Source organism: Mya arenaria, chromosome 6 (assembly GCF_026914265.1).
Source record: "Mya arenaria isolate MELC-2E11 chromosome 6, ASM2691426v1".
NCBI lineage: Eukaryota > Metazoa > Mollusca > Bivalvia > Myida > Myidae > Mya > Mya arenaria.
In genome coordinates, this window is record NC_069127.1 from 24,003,331 (window position 1) to 24,026,706 (window position 23,376).

General features: G+C 34.6%; 1 protein-coding gene across 6 annotated transcripts in view; it reads left to right on the forward strand.

Annotated features, from left to right (window-relative positions):
• LOC128238751 (MORC family CW-type zinc finger protein 3-like) overlaps window positions 1–20,634 on the forward strand; it is a 37,194-nt gene extending 16,560 nt beyond the window's left edge. For 5 of the 6 annotated variants that reach the window (XM_052954981.1, XM_052954987.1, XM_052954983.1 and 2 more), the window contains 10 exons: window positions 576–698; window positions 1,998–2,095; window positions 2,686–2,775; window positions 8,173–8,304; window positions 9,169–9,249; window positions 9,558–9,591; window positions 10,195–10,290; window positions 11,423–11,557; window positions 13,893–13,954; window positions 14,554–20,634. In XM_052954981.1, coding sequence (XP_052810941.1) covers window positions 576–698; window positions 1,998–2,095; window positions 2,686–2,775; window positions 8,173–8,304; window positions 9,169–9,249; window positions 9,558–9,591; window positions 10,195–10,290; window positions 11,423–11,557; window positions 13,893–13,954; window positions 14,554–15,436 — 1,734 coding nt within the window. In that variant the 3' untranslated portion in view covers window positions 15,437–20,634. The remainder of the gene's footprint in view (window positions 1–575; window positions 699–1,997; window positions 2,096–2,685; window positions 2,776–8,172; window positions 8,305–9,168; window positions 9,250–9,557; window positions 9,592–10,194; window positions 10,291–11,422; window positions 11,558–13,892; window positions 13,955–14,553) is intronic. The other variant, XM_052954982.1, reaches the window with a different exon arrangement.
• The last annotated feature ends 2,742 nt before the right edge of the window (window positions 20,635–23,376 follow it).

Below are 23,376 nucleotides of genomic sequence, written 5' to 3' on the forward strand. Positions count from 1 at the left end.
CAGTTTGAAAGGATTGAATTTAAAACCAAAGTTTTCCAAAATAAGAAAAGTGTTTCTTATGAAGCAACCCAGTATGTGTGTGTTGAGTCAACAATCACTTTTGTATGTCTTAGAACATCATCTTATACGCTGGCCTGTTGTTGTTGTTTTTTAAGTTGAGATATTGTCATAGCCCTGGTGTCGGGGGCATAGGTTTAGCTTGAACCTTGGCTATAGCTCAATAACTGTTTAAGATATTCAAATGAAACTTGTCACACTTTTTGTGATTGATAATACACCCATGTACAGCAAGTACAATTCTGGTCTGGCTTATTGTTGAGTTATGCCTCTTTGACAAAAAACAACAACAGACAAGCGTTGGCCTTCACTCCCATGCTCTCCTGTTGTAAAAGTTGAATAACCTACTTATGATTTTGTAATGCATGTTTGAATTCAAGTTACAAATTGGAAACTGGGATATCGATGTGGTGAAAATAATTCTACTAAACACTTTGCAAGTTATCAATCTATACAAAATTGTTAAAGGGCTGTAAAATAAAGATCAGGGAAAAGTAAACCTTGACCGCTGACTCCAGGACAAACCTATAAAGCTGATATTTGGATTTACGAACAACAAAGAGCCAGATTCCTACGGCCTCATGCTGTACCACAAGAACAGGCTAATCAGGGCTTATGAGAGAGTCGGCTGTCAAAAACAGGTAACTTATTTTGTTATTACTACATATCACTCAAATAGTTTCTTTAATGTGTTAAATGTCAACCGCGTATGGATATCTACTTTTCTAGAACATCAGATAATATAAGTCTATTTGAATGAAAGAAATTACAAGAAATATTATCCTAAAAAGCATTTTTGAAAAACAAACATTTTCGACCTCAAGAGCTTCCTAATGCAGTTCAAAAGCTTAGAATGACACACTTACTTTCTTATGCTAGGCAAAATCTTACAATGCAACGAGAGCTTTCTAATGCTGCTCATGAGCTTATAATACCACAACAGCTTTCTTATGACGAAAAAGAGCTTAAAATGTCTTACAAGAAATTACAATGACGCACAAGATCTTAGAATACCACATAAGAGCTAACAATGACACACAAGAGCTTACATGACCACACAAGAGCTTACAATACCATAAAAGACTTTACAATGACACACAAGTGCTTTAAATGACACACAAGAGCTGACAACACCGTACGGGAGCTTACAATGACACACAAGAGCTAACAATACCACACAAGAGCTCAGAAGACCTTACAATGACACACAAGAGCAAACAATGACACACAAGAGCTTACAACACCGTTCGGGAGCTTAAAATGACACACAAGAGCTTACAATACCACACAAGACCTTACAATGACACACAAGTACTTAAAATGACACACAAGAGCTTACAATACACACAAGAGCTTACACTACCACATTATAGCTAACAATGATATGCAAGAGCTAACAATTACACAAAAGAGTTTACAATAACACAAGAGCTTTCAATGACACACAGGAGCTATCAATGACACACAAGAGTTTACAATACCACACAAGAGCTTACAATGACACACAAGAGCAAACAATGACACATAAGTGTTTACAATGACACACAAGAGCTTACAACACAGAATGTGAGCTTACAATGACACACAAGAGCTTACAATGACACACAAGAGCTTACAATGACACAAAAGAGTTTACAGTGGCACACAAGAGCTTACAATGACACACAAGAGCTTACAATGACACAAAAGAGTTTACAATAACACACAATAGCTAACAATGACACATAAGTGTTTACAATGACACACAAGAGCTTACAACACAGAATAGGAGCTTAAAATGACACACAAGAGCTTACAATGACACACAGGAGGTTACACACAAGAGCTTACAATGACACAAAAGAGTTTACAATGGCACACAATAGCTAACAATGACACATAAGTGTTTACAATGACACACAAGAGCTTACAACAATTTACAGGTCACTCTATTATTGCAGGCAAATACCCATGGTGTTGGGGTGCTAGGTGTGGTGGAGGTCAACTTTTTGGAGCCAATCCACAACAAACAGGAGTTTAACCGCACAGACAAGTACCTGTATGTATCACATATTCATTCAGGACTGAAATTTATTTCAACTGTATTCATGCAATCTTGAATGGCTTAGCTCAAATTTCTGTAATAATTGAGCCCTTTATAGCATGATCAAATAAAGCAGACTATTTTTTGAGTTGTATTATTTTCATTTTGAACTTTGATGTCTTGGTAAACTATCGTTTTGTTTTGTTAATTTAAGTTTCAGTAAGGACTTTGGCTAAATGAAACAAGATAGTTAAGCATGTTTTGTTTACATTTCGACAGAATAGGGCCTGGTTAATATGGGTGTTCTCAGTTAGCATGCGGGCTTAATATGGTTGAAACTTTTCATATAAGATTATTTTATTGTTTCCACTTTCAGGTGTTAGATATTTTAGATTCTGATTTGTTGTCACGAGAGTTAACTCTTCAGCATAATGCACTGTTCTTTTTGTACTGAACAAAGAACTAAACAAAGATTTTGAACCAATAGAAAGTTTACATAAGATTCATCCTTTTAAGCATAAGATATTTGCTGTGGATATGAATGTTGTACTTACTAAAAAACCTTGAAATTGATGCTTGCCATAATCAAGGTTGGTCTTTTGCAGGGCGTTCATGCAGAATGCAGGCGGCAAGTTAAACGATTACTTCTTTGAAAAGACCAATTCTCAGAATCCAAGTGCTTCACAGCCCGCGTCGTAAGTTCTCTTTCTTCTGTGTTTTATCATAAATATTTAAAAGTAAATATATGTAAATATAGGTTTACTTTTTCAACTGTTAAATTACAGGGCACAAGATTATTGAGTTTTACGTATACTTCCACTCGTAGTGCTGATGTTGGAATACAAAAAGTACATTTATGTGTCAGCCTTTTACTAAGAGTAAAGCTCCCATGTCTACATGTGTAAACAGCTTCCTGTTGTTTTTGCGGCAGTAAATATTAACAAATTAACCGGCTTGGTGACCACATACCAAACTCACATGCACCTTAGTTTAACGCAAGGCGCATTAATCTGGCTTTAACTGATATTGAAGTATGCCAACTGTTTGACTGGGAAAAACACAAGTGTTCACTGTTGGCTTTTGCTTCTTGGCACTTTTGTTTGCTCATGTTCTTTGTGCGTTAAGTATGATTGTGGTAAGTAAGTTTTATATGACAGGCTTGAAAAACCCTTAATTTCAGAATGTTTAGTTTAAGCTCATCTATTTGTGTACAAAAAAGATCAAATATTATATATAATATTTTTTATTTTTTTACTTGTTCTAGACTACAAAAGAAGCTAGGATAAAATAAGGGCTAAGTTAAATTTATTTTGGAATGTTTAATTTTCAACAATGAATAAAAATCAACAATAACAGTAACAAGTAACAACTCAAGTACCAATGAAATGGTGAATACAAGAAAGAAGAGTTAATCTGGTATGGTGATTGTTGAAAGTGATGAGAGATAAAAAAATCTGTGACATTCAAATAAAATAAACTACAGCATAAAGCATGGGGAGTTCACATTATGTAATGGAAAGAACAGTTCAGAGATGAACAAGTCTGTGACATTCAAATGAACTAAACTAAAGTTTAAATCATAAAGCAAATTATAAAGTTCAATGGCTGAGAGCCATTGTTTGAATATAATTTTTAAACTACTTTTACCCTGGAACAGCAGTCCTTTTTCTGGTGCTAAAATTTTCTAGTTTTCTTAATTCTTCCATCGCTTTAATGATAAAAATATGCGTTCAGATCTCAACTAGTCCGCAAAACAATATTTGGTTGTCTTTCCATTTTCCTAACTGCTAATAGACGCAATAATTGATGTGTGTTATATCTTCTAGTAGTGTTGTATGTTTTCCTAGCACCAGTGAATCCAGCTATGCTGGGCTCCATAGGCACTCTTCTGGATGCGTGGGACATTTTCTGAGCGGATCTCCTGTTGGAGGGGAAAAGGCCACCTCTCCTTGTGCTTTGTTGTGCTGATTTCTCTTCAAATATCCTTATCTTACCCTCAAGTTCCTGATTTTCTGGTCCCTTTGATCAACTATGAAACTTTGTTCATTTAGAGCCTCCATTATTTCTTGATTAGTTGTTTTCAGTTGTTCAATTTCTTTAGGTAGGGTGTCTTTTAAATTTTTCAGTTTTTCGATATTTTTTATTTCTTTTTGGTGATTCCACATATCTTCAACCATTTTGTCTATTTCTTCGCTCTTTGTACTCAGCTCCTCTTGTATATTTTCCTTTTCTACAAGTAGATTCTTTAGGCAGATATTCAATGGCTGTCGTTTTTCTTTCTCAGGAAACAGTTCAATGCATTCTTTTATTAGCTTGTAGTCGTCAGATTCGAAAAGTTTTCCAAGCAGTCTGTTAACTTCATCTTCAAGTATATCCCAGGTTATGATGTTTGCAATATCCACATCAATGTGATCAGATCCTACATTTGCAGCTGCAAGCTTGAAGTACAGCGCCTTCATTCTGTCAAGATTTTTTTTGATATCTGAATTCCGACTGAACAAACTCTCTGATCTAGTGATCGTATTTTCTAACTCATCTGTTTCATGGTATTCCTGCATTTCAAATTGAACTCCATATTTTTATTTTTTTTCTTCAACTGCTTTTTGCATATCATTGTTGAAATAGGAAAGTCAAAAGCTGGCTCTTCTATCTGTCTCATAAAAGACAGAGGCGGTAATCACGTGATACATTGTTTTGATACCAAGCATTAAAAAATGGCAGCGCCCAGTGAGACGGTATGTATTTTTGTTAAGTTTCTCTCAATAATTAAACAATTAAATTTCGTAACATCAACCATGTTCCATCGCCCAATTTTCCCCGTTATTTGGTACCTATATTTTGTTAGACAGTTCTGTAGTTTATTTGGAATGCGTGTCACAAGTTTTCAATCGAGGCGAAATGTGCTTCGGAAATCTTAGAACCAAGCGTGAACTGCCATTTATTTTTAAATGTTGTCCTTAATATACGCAATTTCGTTTACAGAGCTATTTAAAAACATTGCATGAACACCTATCGGTATGCCCTAAGTTTTGTTTCCACAGCAACGTACGTATGTTTCCGAAATAATGTTACAATCATTTTTAGAACCAAGCACTTACAAAGTATTGCTCGAACCAAGCACTACGTAATCTTAAACGTGTTTTGAATTTGTTTTTCAGGCTGATAAACTAGTCGTCAGTAACTAGTAACTAGTTACTAAAGAAGCCTACGCTGTTAAATCCAAAGACACTCTGACCAATTGTAAGATGTTAAACACAGGTACTTTTTTAATCCAGAAACCAATTTCAAAATTTGAGCACAAGAACTTCATGTATCCTGAAACACATGGACTAATTCAAGATTTGAAACATAAGAAATAAAAACCAATGGCACATTTTGTATTAAGGTTTGTCCATAAGACAAAAACTTTAACCAGGTTATAATATTTAAATTTGAAACCCATGAAAACATGTCTGGTAGCCTTAAACAAAGGAGTGCAGATGATTGTTTGCATAAAATCTCACAACAAACAAAAGCAGCCCTCCTATATTAAGGCCCCCCCCCCCCCATTTTTTTTCATGGAAATGCATATTATATATTACAGTTATGTTCTCGTTGATACTGAAATTGCAGAAAAAAATACAATCAAAGTTTAAACAGAAAACTTGTTTTAGTGGGGAGCGAAGCAACGCATGTACGGTCAAGTAAAAGATTGACTTAAAACTGTCAACGGAATCCCTCGCCCATGTGGGCTATTTCATAAACTGAGGGATAATTTAACCTTTAAGCCTTTCGTTGAAATGCGTTACTAACACTATTTAAGATAGTGGATTTCAAAGCATTTGTTGAAGGGTTCCAGCTGTCAGTATTTTAGTTTTAACAATCCTAATGATTTGCCACACTTTATTTCGTCATAAAAATGCATTTTGCAAAACATGAACTTGGCCCTTTTAAGATGAAATTTACTGGAAAACATTAATGATCCGGCAAACTGGATATTCTTGGATATCCTCATATTTCATAATATATGAAAGACATCTTTAAAAATGTATGTTCATTAGGCCACAATCATATAGAGTATCACATTAACATCAGTAACATGAAAATAACAATTGCATTCTAATGACAGCATATTATCATGGAAAAATGCATATATTTTGGCTGTTTTGGGTCCTATTTGGATAAAGAAATATGTCATACGCTGAACATTTTTATCAAAGGGGATTTTTACACAAGACTGGGCGAAATATTCACTTTTTTTAAGTTGGGGAATGCCATAAACCTTACAAAAAGCCTTGCAATGACATGAAACACTGACATTTTAAATATAAATTAATGAAACCAAATTAAAACCAAACATGATTCAAGTAAAGCAATTAAGAAGGTACCTGGCTGGTTGATATTATCATGATCACCTTTTTCATGTTACCAGAACACAGACTTCATCGCCATCTTAGTGCAAGAACTCAACATCTGCTTCTATTTGTATATGCAGTTATTGAGTTTACTTACCTTGTCAATAAATTCTTTGAACCTTTTTTTATTAATAAGATCTTAACAAAGTACTTTATTCCTCCGCCCCATTTCACAGCCCACTGATGAAACAACCATTGTTCCTTGGACCTTCTTATACTCTAGCAGACAGATCATCTTTAATTGACATGAAACCAAATTGGATGAAGACGGTTTCAGTTATTAGCTACTATGTTTAACAATGGAATATACTGAATTGAAGCCTGTGTGCCTTTGTGTGTCCATGGCTATCATGTGACTAGTAAATTCTGCTTGTGTGAAGTTGGAGACATGGTTTATTTATTTATTTATTTTCAACCACTAATTGATGCATTGTCTTAATCTCGGAGATAATCAGAGATAAAATCGCATGATTGCTTGATTTACTGATAAGTAACCACAGACAAGATTACGCTTGGTATAAGAAACATGATCCAAGCTCATTTGGCAATGAATAATAATTTAAAACTAATTAAGATAGTTAAAATGTGGATAAAGTAGAATGGAGGATACATGAAATTAAATTGTATTCACCCCCACACCCCACCCCATAAAAAAACTGTACACAATCATGGTGTTAAGGATAACTAATAATGAAAACCTGTTGATGTGATTTAGACAGCATAGGTAAGATGACATATTTTATTGTCCATAGGTATAATGCACATAAGAGGTTGTGAAACACTATTTGTTTTTACAATTGTACTTCATAGTATAAGTTATGGTTGAATTTGGCCTTTGAAGTTGTGAAATCTATGTTACCATGTATATGCTGTTTGACTCTTGTGTCTTCCTTGTGATTTTGAAGCTGTCATTTCTTTTCACTTTGTACGAGCCTACTCATACCTGTATGACATAGATCACATCTTTATATGCGTCGTTGATAATGACAACATGATTTGATAAATGGCACATTTTTGTTTTATGTGGCCCATGTACATGTTTACAAAAGAAATGGAGCCTGCCAGATAGGTCATGAGTTCATGCCCCACCAGATGTACTTTCTTATTGACAGCACTACTGGTTTCTTCCCAGGGAAACAAACTTGACATGGTCCATTTAAGCTGTTTTGAAATTTGTCACCACAAATTAATGGACTGAAATTAATTTGAATTAGAATACATCAACTTGTTTTCTCTTCCAGTTGCCTAACTGGACTTGGGCCAAGCTGGCAGAGATTTCCCAACAGTATTAACGCACACACACTGTCCTCTTTATTAATTATCTTATTTCCCTGTCTAGTTTCAGCTTCCTGACTTGACATGTGCTTAGTGTGATAACTGCCTGAGCTGGCACACCCATTTCCACTGCACACACGCTGCCTGCTTGTTTTAAAGTCTCATTTCCTCTGTCTAATTCCCAGCTTCATGACTGAACTTGGGCCCAGTGTGACAACTGCTTCAGTTGGCGTAGACTTCCCGTTGGTATCTCCTTCCACACGTTGCCCTATTGTTGAAAAGTCTCATTTCCTCTTTGTAGCTTTCAACTTCCAGACTGGACTTGGGTACAGTGTGACAACTGCTTCAGTTGGCGTAGACTTCCCGTTGGTATCTCCTTCCACACGTTGCCTCATGTTGAATAGTCTCTTTTCCTCTTTGTAGCTCTCAACTTCCAGACTGGACGTGGGCACAGTGCGATAATTGTCTGAGGTGGAGGAGACTTCCTGCCGGGATCTCTGCTGATTCTTTGCCTGACAAGTGGTTCTGCAAAGATAACCCTGACGCCACCTTTAAGTAAGTTTTACCATTCAACATTTTGAGTTAAATATTTTCTAACAAATTGATTTTTTTGTCAAGGTTTTGTCTTAGTTTCTGTTTCATTAGTTTTGCATCAAGAAATATAAATTAATCTTGGCTCAAAAATGTTAGAAATAATAGCAAAAAAAACTTGATAAGCATTTTAACTCTGAAACAAAGCAATGCTCATTAACCATTGAAATATTTATGGAGTTGTGTCCCTTGTCCGTGATTGTTTGTGGCGCTCTTGTTTAATAGCAGATTTTACATTATGTCATCTTTAAAACTTAGAATACAATCTGATTTGCTGCAATATTGCAAAAGCAAAATCTGACCTGTATTGGATGAGTGGGGTAGGCTGACCTTTAAACACCTGTGAAAGTTATCATTCTTAATGATTAAGCCTGGTAATTAATGATTGCCTATCTGCAATATCAATGACTTAAAATGTAGGGTGTACTTTAAAAAGTTCTACTTCTGTTTTCTTTTTGAAATTAAATATGTCTGAAAACGCTGGACCCCTTAATTTTCACTTAGAATCCTAACATTTGTTAGTAAGTTATCTGGCTGGCTCAAATGCAGAAACAATTAGTGTTACCCTGACAATTGAGCCATTTCTAATATCAACTCGACTCTAAACACGTTTTTATTTATGTCCAATTTGCATACGTTGTATATTACAAATACGAAAACGAAAAAAAGACATAAAACATGTCAATGGAATTCAAGCAAAGCATGCCCAATAAATACACAATCAACAATAATTTTAAAACAGACTAATGCAAGTTGTATTCAAATAAAATGGTTGAGGTTTGAACAATTTCTTTGTACAATATTTAAGCAAGTCTGTGTTGGTTTCAGTCGCTGTGACATTCAGGAAGAGCCGGAAGATGAAAATCAGGCTTTGATGCCTACATATACAAAGACGTATAAGAAAACCATGTGAGTTCAATGACATAGTGTGGTAAACCAGGAGTGAATGAGGACAAAATATGTAACTTTCCTTTTGTAAGGTGTTCCAGGGTTTTAAAGTGTAGTGTATGTCCATATTTTCAGCGGCAGTGTTTATTCATGCAATTTTGATATTGCGCTATTATTGCAGCTGGGAGGCTAATCTAGAAACAAGTTTTCTACCTCACCTTGTTATCTGATTTTACATACATTTACCTGGCATTTTTTTAATAAATAAAAAGAAGGAAAATATTTATGTACTTCCTTTCAGCTGTTTATGATTTTCCTCTTCTTTCCAGGAGAGAGAAAGAAAAACAAGCCAAACAAGAAGAGGTATGGATTATATTAATTACCATGTTTAAGCTATATTGCTTCATTTTGATGAAAGCTGATAGCTCATAAAATTGGCTTCGAGTGTTTCACTTGGAGGAACCAGTGCAGTGTTCATTTTGAGACATTTAAGTTCCCCTAATTGGGATCAAACCCACAAGCTATTGGGTGAGAGGCAGACATCTTAACCATTATGTCGGCAGCTGAAGTTATGTGCTAGTGTTCTGACAGTTGAAGATAAGGTTTGTGTGTCCTTTTTGTGTCGCTTGTGAAGCATGGCAAACACAAATACCGTAGGTACATTTGTATGACGCATCATTCTTATCGGCATCACGTTTCTGCTCAATAACATTTGAATGACTTGTTGTAGAGTCTTGAATCTTTGAAAAATAATGAGTTTGCATATATTTAGTGTGCTATAAATTCAATGACCTGTACTTTTATAGCCACATTGTCTTTCAGAGTGCAGAGTTGTTTGATAAAATCCTAAATCATTGATTTTAGTTGCAAAGATGTATTTGGAAATGGCCATTTTGCATCAAATTTTTCATCCCCCGGACTTCCACCCCCTGTATAAATATCTCACGTATATCTTGTGTTTTCCAGGCACGTAAGTTGAAGCAGAAGGAAGAAGCCCTTGCAAAGAAAGAGGCATTGTTGAAGAAGAAAGCTGATGAGATCTCAAGACAGCAGGAGGAACTGGTAATATAACTATTTACATGAATAAGAGGCATAAGCAAGTGGAGGTCAAATAAGCATAAGCCCGCAAGCCCTGCACTGGTTTAATGCTTTCTAGCCTTTCAAAATCTAGATTTTATACTGCATAGCTTGTTAAAATGTACGAGTTTAAGAATCTGGTTTGTTAAAAAGAATTGATGCAAAACACCAGTGAAGTAATTTGGCTTGTTAAAGAAAATGATGCAAAACACCAGTGTAGAACTTTAGCGTGATAAAAAGAATTGATACAAAACATTTGTGTTATACTTTGGCTTTTAAAAAAGAAACGATGCAAAGAACTAGTGTATGACTTAGGCTTGTTTAGAAGAATGGATGTAAAACACAAGTGTAAGACTTAGGCTTGTTAAAAAGAATTGATGCAAAACATTAGTTTTAAACTTTGGCTTTTTTTAAAAAAATGATGCTAAGAAAAAATGTATGACTTTGGCTTTTTAAAAAGAATTGATGCAAAACATTAGTGTTATACTTTGGCTTTTAAAATAAAATGATGAAAAGAACTAGTGATGGACTTTGACTTGTAAAAATTGATGCAAAACACCAGTATAGGCTTTGACTTTTTTAAAAAGAATTGCTCCAAAACATAAGTGTGAGAATCTGGCTTGTTAAAAAGAATTAATGCAAAACACCAGTGTAGGACTCTGGCTTGTTAAAAAGAATTGATGCAAAACACCACTGTAGGACTCTGGCTTGTTAAAAAGAATTTATGCAAAACACCACTGTAGGACTCTGGCTTGTTAAAAAGAATTTATGCAAAACACCAGTGTAGGACTCTGGCTTGTTAAAAAGAAATAATGCAAAACACCAGTGTAGGACTCTGGCTTGTTAAAAAGAATTTATGCAAAACACCAGTGTAGGACTCTGGCGTGTTAAAAAGAATTAATGCAAAACACCATTGGAGGAGGCACGCAAGAAAATGCAGGTATACTTGAATCATTTCACAAATTGATGTGTGATTTATTGGTAAACAAATCGTACTGATAATGTAACAAAATAATCATCATGTCTGCAATCATACACTTCAATAACTCTGTGCTTTCCAAGCCAACATTGGCTATATGATTTATCAAATACTATGTACGCAGCTATATATTAACAGGCATGCCAGGAGAAAATTAGCCTTCAGGAGAAAACCATCCTACAGTTTGAGAAACAGAAACTGGCCATTAAAGAGAAGTCCACCGCCTTGATCCGAATTGCTCGGTCACTAGAGATCACCAACTCCCAGAGTAGAGTAAGTGTCTCTAGCTTAATTGGGGGAAACAGACAAAAGCCCTCCCGGACAAAAGCCCTCCCGTCCAAAAATGACAAGGCAGACAAAAGCCCTCCCGTGAAAATGACAGGGCGGACAAAAGCCCTCCCGTGAAAATGACAGGGCGGACAAACGCCCTCCCGTGAAAATAACAGGGCGGACAAAAGCCCTCCTCTAACATATTTGAATTCACGTAAATATGAAAGGATTATTCCCATATGAGGATTAAGATTGACAGAGTAAAATGAAAAACAGAAGTTTAATTTCACTAAAATTAAATGTCCAAGACGTTTTTAACGTGCCTTGTAACGAATCAATTATTATTCTTAATTGGTGCTCTGAATGGCACGGAAGTCCACCGCGATGCTCCGGATGGCTTGGTCAATAGAGATCACCAACTCCCAGAGTAAAGTAAGTGTCTCTAGCTTAATTGATGCTCTGAATGGGGCGGTTACTTTAGCTCACCGTTTCTATAGATTACCACCTCTCAGAGTCATCAAGGAGAAGTCCACCGCCGCGGTCTCAAGCTTCCATGCTCTTGATAGCTCAGTCTCTGGAATTCCCCAACTCAAACATTAAAATAAGTGATGACAGTGCAATTCCATGCTCTGGACGGTTCGGTCTCTGGAGAAACAAACTCACACATTTAGATAAGCGATTCTAGTGTAATTCCATGCTCCAGATTGGGCAAACTGTAGAGATGAGCAACTCACAGTTAACTTGGTTCTGTTTGGGTTCATTTCATTTATTTGAAGACAGCAAGTGAACTACAGAAACAGAATCTTCTGGAATGAAGTAGGTGCATTTGGAATCAATTGTTTAACAAAAAGCTGTCAAAACATTACAAACTAGGGATGCAAACGAACATTCAAATATTCGATCGAATAACAAACCTTTTGACTACATCTATGGTGTTGTGTATAAAATTTGTTTGTCTTGTTTCTACAACAACTGGCCACTAATGCCAGAGGCGTGAATGTGATGACAATACTCTATACTGGCGTCGTATGCCAGGTAGGGTATATGGTCGGGTACTATCAGTCCCGGTCCAGTGATTTCACAATAACTTCTGATAAGAAAAGTTTCATCATACAAGTTTCAAATGGTGTCAGTGAAATTTATATGATTAGGCCAATTAAGGACATGAGAAATCGGCCTTCCAATTAAGTTGTGCAAAATAATTCAAATCGTTGTGGCGATATGAATACGATATGCTACTTACATGTACATACCACAAACTTTTTTCCGTGTTTCAATACATCGTTAATGATTTATGTGTAAGTGTATGGTAAAGCAATTTAGGATATATTTCCTGTATTGTTGTACAATAGATGAGGCTAAATCCACGTTTGTTTTCTTTTTATTATTTTACTAGTTCCCGAGTTGGTTTGGTTTTCACATAGTTATAAATAGTTATGATCATCACCGGTCTGATTTCGCATTGTTTACAAATATGAATGCAGTGGAATTGAAATTATTCGATTTTGTGTGCTGTTTGTTCAAAAATATATTGCCTTTTGTTCGGATAGTGAATTTCAGGGGCTAATTTAGGGAAGAGTCAGGATCCATCGCATTTACCGGCTACGACAAAAAAGGGAACAATGCCCCTTCTATAACTAAAGCTTATAATAGTAGTTTACTACAACTTCTAAAAGATTCATTTTGATAATCGAATATTCAATCGAAAGAATTACCGAATATTCGAATATCAATTTTGCCATTCGTTTGCATCCCTATTACAAACCATTGCATTATTTCATGCTCATGTTGACCCGCTCACATTAAATCCATGACACTTATAGTTAGTTGTTTAACCCTAATTTAAAGTTATCAACTTGCGTAACGCCATGCTCAATATAGCTTCCCCTCGACAGATCTCAGACTCACAGAGCCAAGTAGCTACTTGAATGCTTCAGGCATGGGTGAGGCTCTTGTGAAGATCTCAATTATTTTTCTCCTATAAAGGAAAAAAAGCAAACATAAGAAGTACGATATGTTTAAATGCAAATGTAGGCTAACACAAAAACCTTAAAGGAACCCTGGCGTACAGGGATTTTCTTCAACCATTCTCACCCCTGTTGCAGTTTGCTGGAAATTTATAGAAATCAGCGTAATCAATGCGCTGGGTTTCTGGCTTGCAATACCTAACCCATAGGGCAGTGTAAATGATGTTTGGAGCAAACCCCATTAGCTACAGAAGTATTTTGGGTGAAAATTAAACAGAAAATAGTGGGCAGCCACTTCATAACTTCTGTTTTCCTCTCCCTTTAGTGATGTTTTTTCAACATGCGTAATGTAATTTGAATGTCTGTTTCAGACCCTGGTTGAGAAAGCGCAAAATCTGGCAGGCCAGAGCAGCTTAGCAGTTAGCAGCAGCAGGTTAGCAATAATGCTTTCTCATCAATAAATTCCTATTATTTAAATAAATAAGTTTCCTGGGACCCCTTTGAGTAAAGGATTTTATTCATAATTTCAAAAATCTTGATTCAGTTGGAACATAACAATTGGCTTATTTTTTCGATTTAAATACTTGATTAAATTCAATTTGCAAAAATAAATAGCAAAATAATGATTACATGGCATTAAGGTCATTTGATCCTACACTGTAAAAATAACAAGAGTAATAAAAGGTAAAACATATTGAGGTAGATGAATTGTTTTGGCCTGTAGTGGGGGTGGCTCTGATCAATTAAGGTCTTGATTGTGAGCCTGTTCTCAAAGCTTAAACGTCTCTTTTTTCCAGAAGTGTGGAAATAAAATTCCCAATTTAAAAAACGAATAAAAAAAAACATTGCCACCAAATCATTCTCAAATGGAAGATTTGGTGTATTATTAAATTAACTTCATCATATTTCTTTCTTTTGAATTTTTAAAACTTTCATAGAAAATTTTAGTAATGACATTTTGATTAATTATCAAAATAAACCAAATTTGAATTGCCTTTTGAATATCCTTATAAGACTTGTATCTCATTGCAGTACATCAAACCCTGCGAAGAGGAAAAGTGATGACGAGGATGGAAGCAATGAGAGGTGCACAAAAATAAAGACGGAGGATGGAGGCTTTATAACCGTTCCAAATGCAGGGGGTGATGCTGGACTCATAGACCTTAAAATGGAAGAAGAGGATCTAGAGGAAACTGGAGCAACTACAAAAACTCCGTGGAAAACGAAGCTTTCCGCACCTCATCCTAAAACTTGTAATGAAAGTGCGAACAAGAAAATGGGTTCAGCTGGTAATGCGGATTCTGAAGATTCATCTAACAAATCGGATGAAAGTGATAAGACATCAAAGAAAACATCAGGAACTAAGACAGACAAGAATGTGGATAAAGAGAACAAGAAATACTCTGATAAAGAGACAGAAGGGACTGCTGTGGAGGCGGAAGGTAATGGATACTTGGAGATAAATGATGATGATGTCAAACCTGATAAAGAGAAACTAGATAAAACAGTCTACAAAGATGAGAAAACAGATTCCAAAGCTAAGAAAGAGGTTGACATGAAGGAAAGGAATGTTGAGGTTACATTGAAGAATAATGGAGTTAAGAAAGAGTTTAAGAGTGCACATGTACAGACTGTCCCAGTTATTTCAAATTTGGCTAGTCCGGAAGAAGTGGATTCACTTAGCCTGTGTGCGGTGGTACAAAAACAGATGTTGCTTGTGAAAGAAAGAGAGCTGTCGGAAACAAAGAAAAGTCTGACAAGTTTGCAGTCGAACATTTGGAAGCTGCTCAAAATTATCGCCAGTGACTTGGATTATGGTGATCCGGAAAATATTGAGCAAATTATTGTGGAATTTATTCGAGTGAGCAGTGAAAAAGATGCTTCAGAGGAAACTGATAAAAAAAACAGACACTGATAAAGGCAAAAAGAGAAAAAAATCAACATCTGATGCTGAATGATTCTTAGGCTTATTAATAATGTTGCATATGATCAGTATTTGTGCTCTGTCTTGAATTTAAATGTATTCCATCCACATTTTTGAGGGCAAGGTAAGGCCTAAAAAAAACATTACTTCTGGGTCGGGTTACATGAGACTACTGTCTTAATAGGCGCCAACCCTACGGTTTTCATAGTCTGTTGATTTTCTTTTTTTGGAGTGAGTGAGTTTTAATGCTGAATAAAAACCTTTAAAGCTTTATACAGAAGATTACTTTAACGCTATTCCCAAATGATGACATTCTTGCATAAATCTTACTGTTTTTTTTAAAGGATGTAGCCCTAACCAAAAGTCATGTCTTTTTATGCCATACATAGTATGTATTCTAATTGTGACATACAAGGTCATAAAGTTAATAAGACCATATAAGACATTGCAAAATAGAGTATTTTATTGCATGAACCACCTGTTGCCTGGATAATTTGGCTGCCTATTCAAAGCAGTGGGATCATTATTCGAATTGTCTGAGAATGAAGAATCTTTGTAGCGATATTTTTGTTACATCAAGCTAAAAACAGTATGCCAGAAAAGGTCTTTAAGGGTAATGCACCTTTTTGAGGATTTGAACGTCTGTGTGGTGGTGAATGGAATAATGAAAACAACTGTTAATTACGCTGTTTATATCTTCTTATTGATAATACTATACATGTATTAAGTTTATGTGTTAAGTTTGTAAATATACATGTATGTAAAATTTTAAGAGCCACAGAGCTTATTCACCAAATTGTTGCTGCAACTATATACATATTGTTGAGGGTAAACCAAGTCTTATAGCAAGATTTACTTTTAAAAAATATGTTTTATATCTATTGTATGTAGCACTACATATCTAAAGTTCCATAATAACCAATAATGACCTTTTTGTGTGACAGTTCGATGTTTAAACAAAAAATATCAGTCCCCATAAATATGACATTGTTTGTTCAGGTTATCATTGTTTAGCTGATAGAAATTGAAATATACCATTTTAATTGTGTTCAAAATTGTTTAATAATTATCAAAATATGTGTTCTTGTTTATTTCTTAAGGTGTGAATTAAGTTGCTCCATCTACATTTAAATAATTCCTATCACAATTTTAAAGGTGCCTGTTTCCAGTTATTTTATAAGGTTTCTTTTCTTACTGCAATTATATCAGCATGTCTGCCTCTGTTAAGAAATTAAAGTCTGCCATGTACATACGATACTGATTTTAAATGTAATCACATGCAAAATTTGTTGTCAAGATGAAACTGAGGTCTTAAACAGGATTGCTCTCTTGCCACCCATTTGACTGACCCGAGAATTCCTCGTATCTATTCCCTTCTGTATATTATTCAAGTCTGTGATGTGTATATTTTGAATTTTTAGATTTTGTTTTGCTTCTTTCTTTTGTATTGTTTTGTCTTAATTTGTACAGCATTCTAAAATGAAAGTCTGAGCTCCAAATTAGGTGCGCATATGCATGAATATGCATTGATAAAATTCAAAACACAATGGATATTGAACGTTCGCATAAGAAAACCGGACTGGGTTCAGTCAAAACTCCCTTCTAATCGATTGGCATTGTTAAACAACAACAATAGGTTCTGTACAGCGCTTAAGTTGTGAGTCAATGGTGTTGTCATTAAACCAGTCCCTGGAACTTCTATATTTATATATTATATATAGGATGGATAAAATATGCTTTCTTTTTTGTATGTCTTGGTCCAGCAAATAAGTACAATATGAAAAATTACGAACTAAAGTCTTGATTGATAAAAAAGTATCGAACATATTTCTTGGGAAATTGACTCAGTACAAAACTCTGCTTTTTAATGTCATTCTTTATAGTTTCACCTGACAATCAAATTCCTGGTTTCAGTATGTTTGTGCTAAAAGTGATGTCATGAATTTCCATGGCAATTAACAAATTTAGACTTGGGTGATTAAGCCTACAATCTTACACTTCTGCTTGGCATAAAAAAATCAACGTTCCGTGCTGAAGAAAATCGAAAATTTGAGCAACTATCAAATTTGCCAAGTATCATGTATGATAGACTTATGCATAATGTTTCACTTTTAAGTATAGGCAAAATTAAGAGCAGCATCAACCACAAATCATTGAATGATAGATTATGTTAAGCTGTTAAAAGATATTAAGATGTTTTTAGTAGATAAACCCTAACAAAAGCAGTTTAATTTGTGTTATTATTGTTGACTTTTTGTTGTGTCTGTGAAGTTAAAGCTGCACTCTCACAGATTGACAGTCTAGACTTTTCTTATTTGTTTGTATCAGAATCAGCTGATTTTGGGATCAATGCCTTCAATTCATTTATTTAAGATAACTCACAAAAGAACAGATCTCGATCGTTTGGAAAACTACCAAAATACTTATTTTTCTTAAAGCGTTCCTAACGCTTTTAACCATAAAACATCAACTTTCAAGCCTAAATATGAACAATTATTGTGACTTGATCTTTTGTCAGCAGTCATATATCACTGTTGTTGAGACATTTGTAAAAAAAATGGCTCATTATATATAAAAAAAAAGTTGTCAAAATTGTCAATCTGTGAGAATGCAGCTTTCAGAAAATAGTATTAAAAGCTTAAATTTATTTTATGTTTAGCAGTTATCTTTCTTTGAAATGATCATCATGAAGTTAATATTGTTGTACAGTTAATAAAATATTAATGGTTATGACAGTTAGCTTCTAAATGTATTCTATTTATATCTGCATGTCATATGATGTTCTGACATCTTGTTAAAAACTAAAGTATATTTAGTATAAAAAAAATACGGGTATAGTTTGTGATCATTGTAAATTAATTTGTCATTTGAACCTTTTAAAGAGACTTTGGTCCTGTGTGACAGTCATTAGCATTACTGTTTGAGGTTTGTTTTTAGGGTGAGACTTGGTTTAGTGTCTGGCTTTTACCCAAAGGTCTTGGTTCTCAGCCCGACCAAAGGAACAAATACCACCAAAAAAATCATCCACACTTATATATCAAGAAGCATTATTATTTAAACAAGACATAACCTTTTTAATATCATTATTGTTTTATTTGGATTTAAAGGGACTAGACACCAGAAGATACCATTGCAATAAAAAAGAGAAAATTTAAAAAATGTAAAAAACTTACATACTGATGTATCGCATCACTTATGACACATGTATCTTATGCAGTTGTTGTGTTTGTTTCCAATTTGAATATTTACTGGGTTTATCTACCACATGCTATATACACTAAATATTCTTTCAGTCATGTAAAATGATGTATTTGGTTTGTATTTGATGCTTCATACTGATTAGTAATGTTCATTCTAGGGTTGATTTGAGAATATACTGTATTTGCCATCTGGTGTCTAGTCCCTTTAAAGCGCTTTAATTAATATCTTTGAAAGAATGTAAACAAAACAATTCACAACGTGTTTTGAAAGGTTAGAAACTATAATGGACAGGAAAAGTACATTTCCAAATATGGTCACAGATTTAAAGTAGTTAAAAAAAACTGTGATGTTAAAATTCTTAATGATTAAGCATATTTTTTTATACAGGCCAATGAGGTGTTTCATTTGCTGGCAAGGTTGTCTACTAAAACTGTTTTCAAAGTATTCTGAAATGTATATGTCATAAATGAACACCAGGACCTATCATTCTAAATTTCTCACAAATGATCATAAATCACCCCTCATATCAACCATGATCTACATTTAATAAACACTGTTCATTTGTTTTTCATTCAAGATTAACTATTTTTGGAAAACTTCACCTCTGCATAAAACCATATTGCACTTAACTGCCTGTTAAATAATGTTCATGTGTCTAACATGTACACCACATTTCGTTCTAGTAACCCTGACCTTGTTCCTGTATTCCATGTCAGATGTTTGCACTATGTGCAATCATGGATTATGAATGCTGCTATATACTAGGCCGATCTTAGTTAATTTCATGTTTGTCATTCGCACAGTATTGTAGGTGTTTACCTTCGTTTGAGATGAAGTTGAAGGTCTTATAGTTTGTGTTTAGTTGATTGCGTTTATAATTGTTTAACTCATACACTACTGTATGATACAAATAAGCATAGTCCTTTGTTTGATGACATGTGTTTAATATTGTTTTACACATACACTATGGTACAAGTAGTTCTTGTTTGTGTTGTTTTTTTTCAGTTGCTGGTTTTTCAGGAAAAAGGAACAAGAAATTTTCACTCCAAACTGAAATCCTAATATCCAATGAGACACATCCGGGGTTCTGAAGTTCAGAGTTAATCCTGAAAATTAGGATTGAGAGATTTTATCTTCAGACTAATATACAGTTGTAAAGATTTTAACTTGAAATTAATCTGAATGATTCTTGAAACGATTTCAAAAGGGGTCTAAGCTCCTTTAACCTGCTTTGGTCATGAAACCCTCACAGGTATATGTATATATATAATTCAAACAGACCCCAGGCTGTTTTGCAGGATTGACAAATATTAGTTGTTAGATGCCCAGTGGAAACCATTAAAAACTATCCAGTCAGATAGTCAAAAGTCATTTTTAATTATGTTAAATGATTATAACAAAGATTCAATCCCCACCAGTGGTAGCTTATTTTTGCTCCTCAAAATGGACGCCAGTACTGGTTTCGCCCAGAAAAGGTTCAATACCCATCAGGGTGCCTTCAAATGGCCTCTCAAAATAGACGCCAGTACTGGTTTCGCCCAGGAAACGGACTCTCAGCTGTCCGCTTTCATCTCAATCAAGCTAAAAGAAATTAGTGTAAACTAAAACTGAAGAACACAAACGGGACCAGAATGCATAACATGGTAATTAAGTGTTGTTGGCCTTATCATGTACTGAGCACTAGGTCATCCTGCTGAAATCGTGTAAATATTATTCACTGTACTGCTATTGTTTTCATTTGATTATCCATATTGTACTTCAGAGGTAACACAACCTTGTTTGTAACCTACTTACACAATCTATATGTTTGCTATTTATAAGAAAACGATCAAAGATCATCGGCTAGACATTTCGACTTTGGATCATTATTATATAGCATGATATTTGATTCACACATGTATATAGTAATCGTTTTTGTATCCAATTAAGACTGTATTCATAGTTACCACTCGTAAAATATTGTTAGTTTATTAAAATGTGAAAACATCTGATGGGTTTCATTTTTGTGTATTGTTTAGCCATTGATTTATGATTTAGCCCATCTTCTTGGCTCATTGAAGATATTTCACACCATTTATTTAAATCCCTTAGACGAAGTGGCAGACCCTGTTCGTTTCTCATTGACGATAATTCACACCATTCATATAAAGTTAAACCCTTAGACAAACAACCTTGGACTATTGTGTGGCTTCTGGCCATCATTATTCTTGACAATAAGGCATAAAAAAATACATTCGGTTTGGGTTACCAGTCCCACATAGAAATAGCAGCCGACCCTACCGTTTTATCGTCAGTAGGTGAAAAAATTGAAAAAAAATATAAGTGTGGTTAATATGTACTTTAAAACCTTGAACGCTTTATACTGAAGATTTCTTTAAAACCATTCTCCAATGATAAAAATAACGTTATTATATGAAGCCCAATAAAAAAATACGAAAAAATATAAAAAGCCTACATACCCTACCTATTTTTGAAAATGATGTATCCCTAACCAAATCATTTTCTTTTTGCCTAAGCTGCTATTAAGCCTAAATTCAGGTGATGTGGGCAAAAACTAATTTATTATCCAATCAGGATTGAACTTGGTGACAATGTTTATAGACATCTGTTCTGGGCCAGCACCGTAGATACCCCCCTTTTAAATCTTAGTCTAATATAAATCAGACAGTTTTCAATTTTTAACGAAGTTTTAAAATAGGCCGTTTACATTAAAATTGATAAAATAATTAGTTTGACTCAAAACAGGTGAAGCGTTCTAGCTTGCTTTTGTTCATTTATGATGTCTTAACAAATAAATGTTTAAGATTGAAAGTACGGTGGAGTGAACCGTTCGCTTTTGAGGCGGAGAAATGATCATACACTGGGAATACGTTTCAATCTAAATGCTGGTCCAGATGACATAAATATTTTGCTGAGTTATTTACATAATTCATTTCCTTACTCATCATTGTCCAGTTATCAGTGCATATACAGTTTGTGTGTTGGTAGGAACTTGACCTTGGTTATCAACGCTTTTTATTAGGCTTTATCGCAGTTAAACATTGAGGGTGAAGTTCAAGGACAAACGTGTTATACTAACTATATATGCAGGGCTTCCATTAAGAATTTGAAACTGGAAGTATGAACCACTTGTGAATCACTTTTGGAAGTTTTACACTAAAATATGGAAGTTTAAGTCTCCATAATACAATATCTTTTTCAACTATTTTTCAACAAATATATTAAAAATCAAATAATTTTCAATTTTACTTATATTATTATAATTCCTTTTACTTAAAAACACTTAAACTGATTGAAATTATGACTATCAAAGTAATAGTAACAAAAGGTTTTGATTTTTTGTACTTCCAAGCTTTCAACTTTGGAAGTTTTCTTTAAAATTATGGAAGTTTTTGTACGTCCAAGGAATCAATTTTGGAAGTTTTAACCCATTTCTAGGGAGTAATATACTTCCAAACTTCCTTTAACGGAAGCCCTGTATATGGCTTAATGGTTTCATTTATAGCTGATAAAGCGCTGTTCGTTGTCTTCAATCTTGGACGAAATATTTCTCTCACATTTAATTTTATATACTCAATGATCAAACCTAGCTAGTTTATAAAGATGAATCAGACAACGGCCCTTTATAAATTATAATTTGCCACAATTTAAGCACGTGTGTATTTCAATGAAAAGAGACAATTGGTAGCTACATATAGGCATTGTAGGCCTGGGCCTACTATTTTTTAAATGACAACTTAACATAACCCTAACATGCAATAAAAAGAGATACTTAACATTTTGAACAACTCTAAAATTTGTTTATTTTTAACCAAAGCAAGTTTGGTGTTTATTTAAACTACGTGCAGGGTGTGTTTCTTGATTTTATTGTTATCATTGCAAACATAATTAAGTGTGTGTAATGAGCATATAAAAGTCCCCAAACTCACATAAAACCATCGGGCCTACAAGTTTTTAAGGCCTAGGTACGCCCCTGGGAATATCGTTGGTGTCGTCTGCTGTGCTTATTTCTTCGTCCTACAAAAAGCATGCTTTAATGTAGGCCGTAAACCCGGCCGTTCAAGATATGCACGAGAACTGTAGTACAGATGCTCCAAGTGACAATAGTAAATACGCATAAGTAAGTATTATGCAAAACACATATATCACCAGACATCTCTGGTGTAGCTTCACGTAGGCACTACAATGGCCTGCACATCAAATTTAGAAAATCAGCTCTCTTGGTCTCTCCAATATGACGGAAAACGCTTCTACGAGCATTCCTAAATATATAATTCTACGCCGGTCTTTCGTTGTCATCTACATGGCGTGTCCCTGTAGTTTGGGTTCAGTTATACTAGTACATGGATAATGGGGCACAAACTGTAACATGTTTTGGACTACCAGGACTGTGCACTTGGTGTCAAGGTTATTTTGCAATATTTTCTTCACATTATTCCAACTACTGTTTGTAAACTATAAAAAAGCATGTTAATTTTCAAGGTCACATTATGTACATGTAAGTTTACTATTAGTATTGAAAGGTTCTCAATGAAGATCAAACTCCGGTCTCTAACCTTTGATTTGTACTTTGAAATTCATGATAAACATGAACCGGTAATAGTGTCTGCCCACATTCAGCATTTATCTTATATCTGGCCTCATGCCTAGTATACATGTATGCGTAGGTACGACTACGGACATGTTATTCAGGCTAACCTTTATATCTCAGTCGTTGTTTTGTCTGTCCT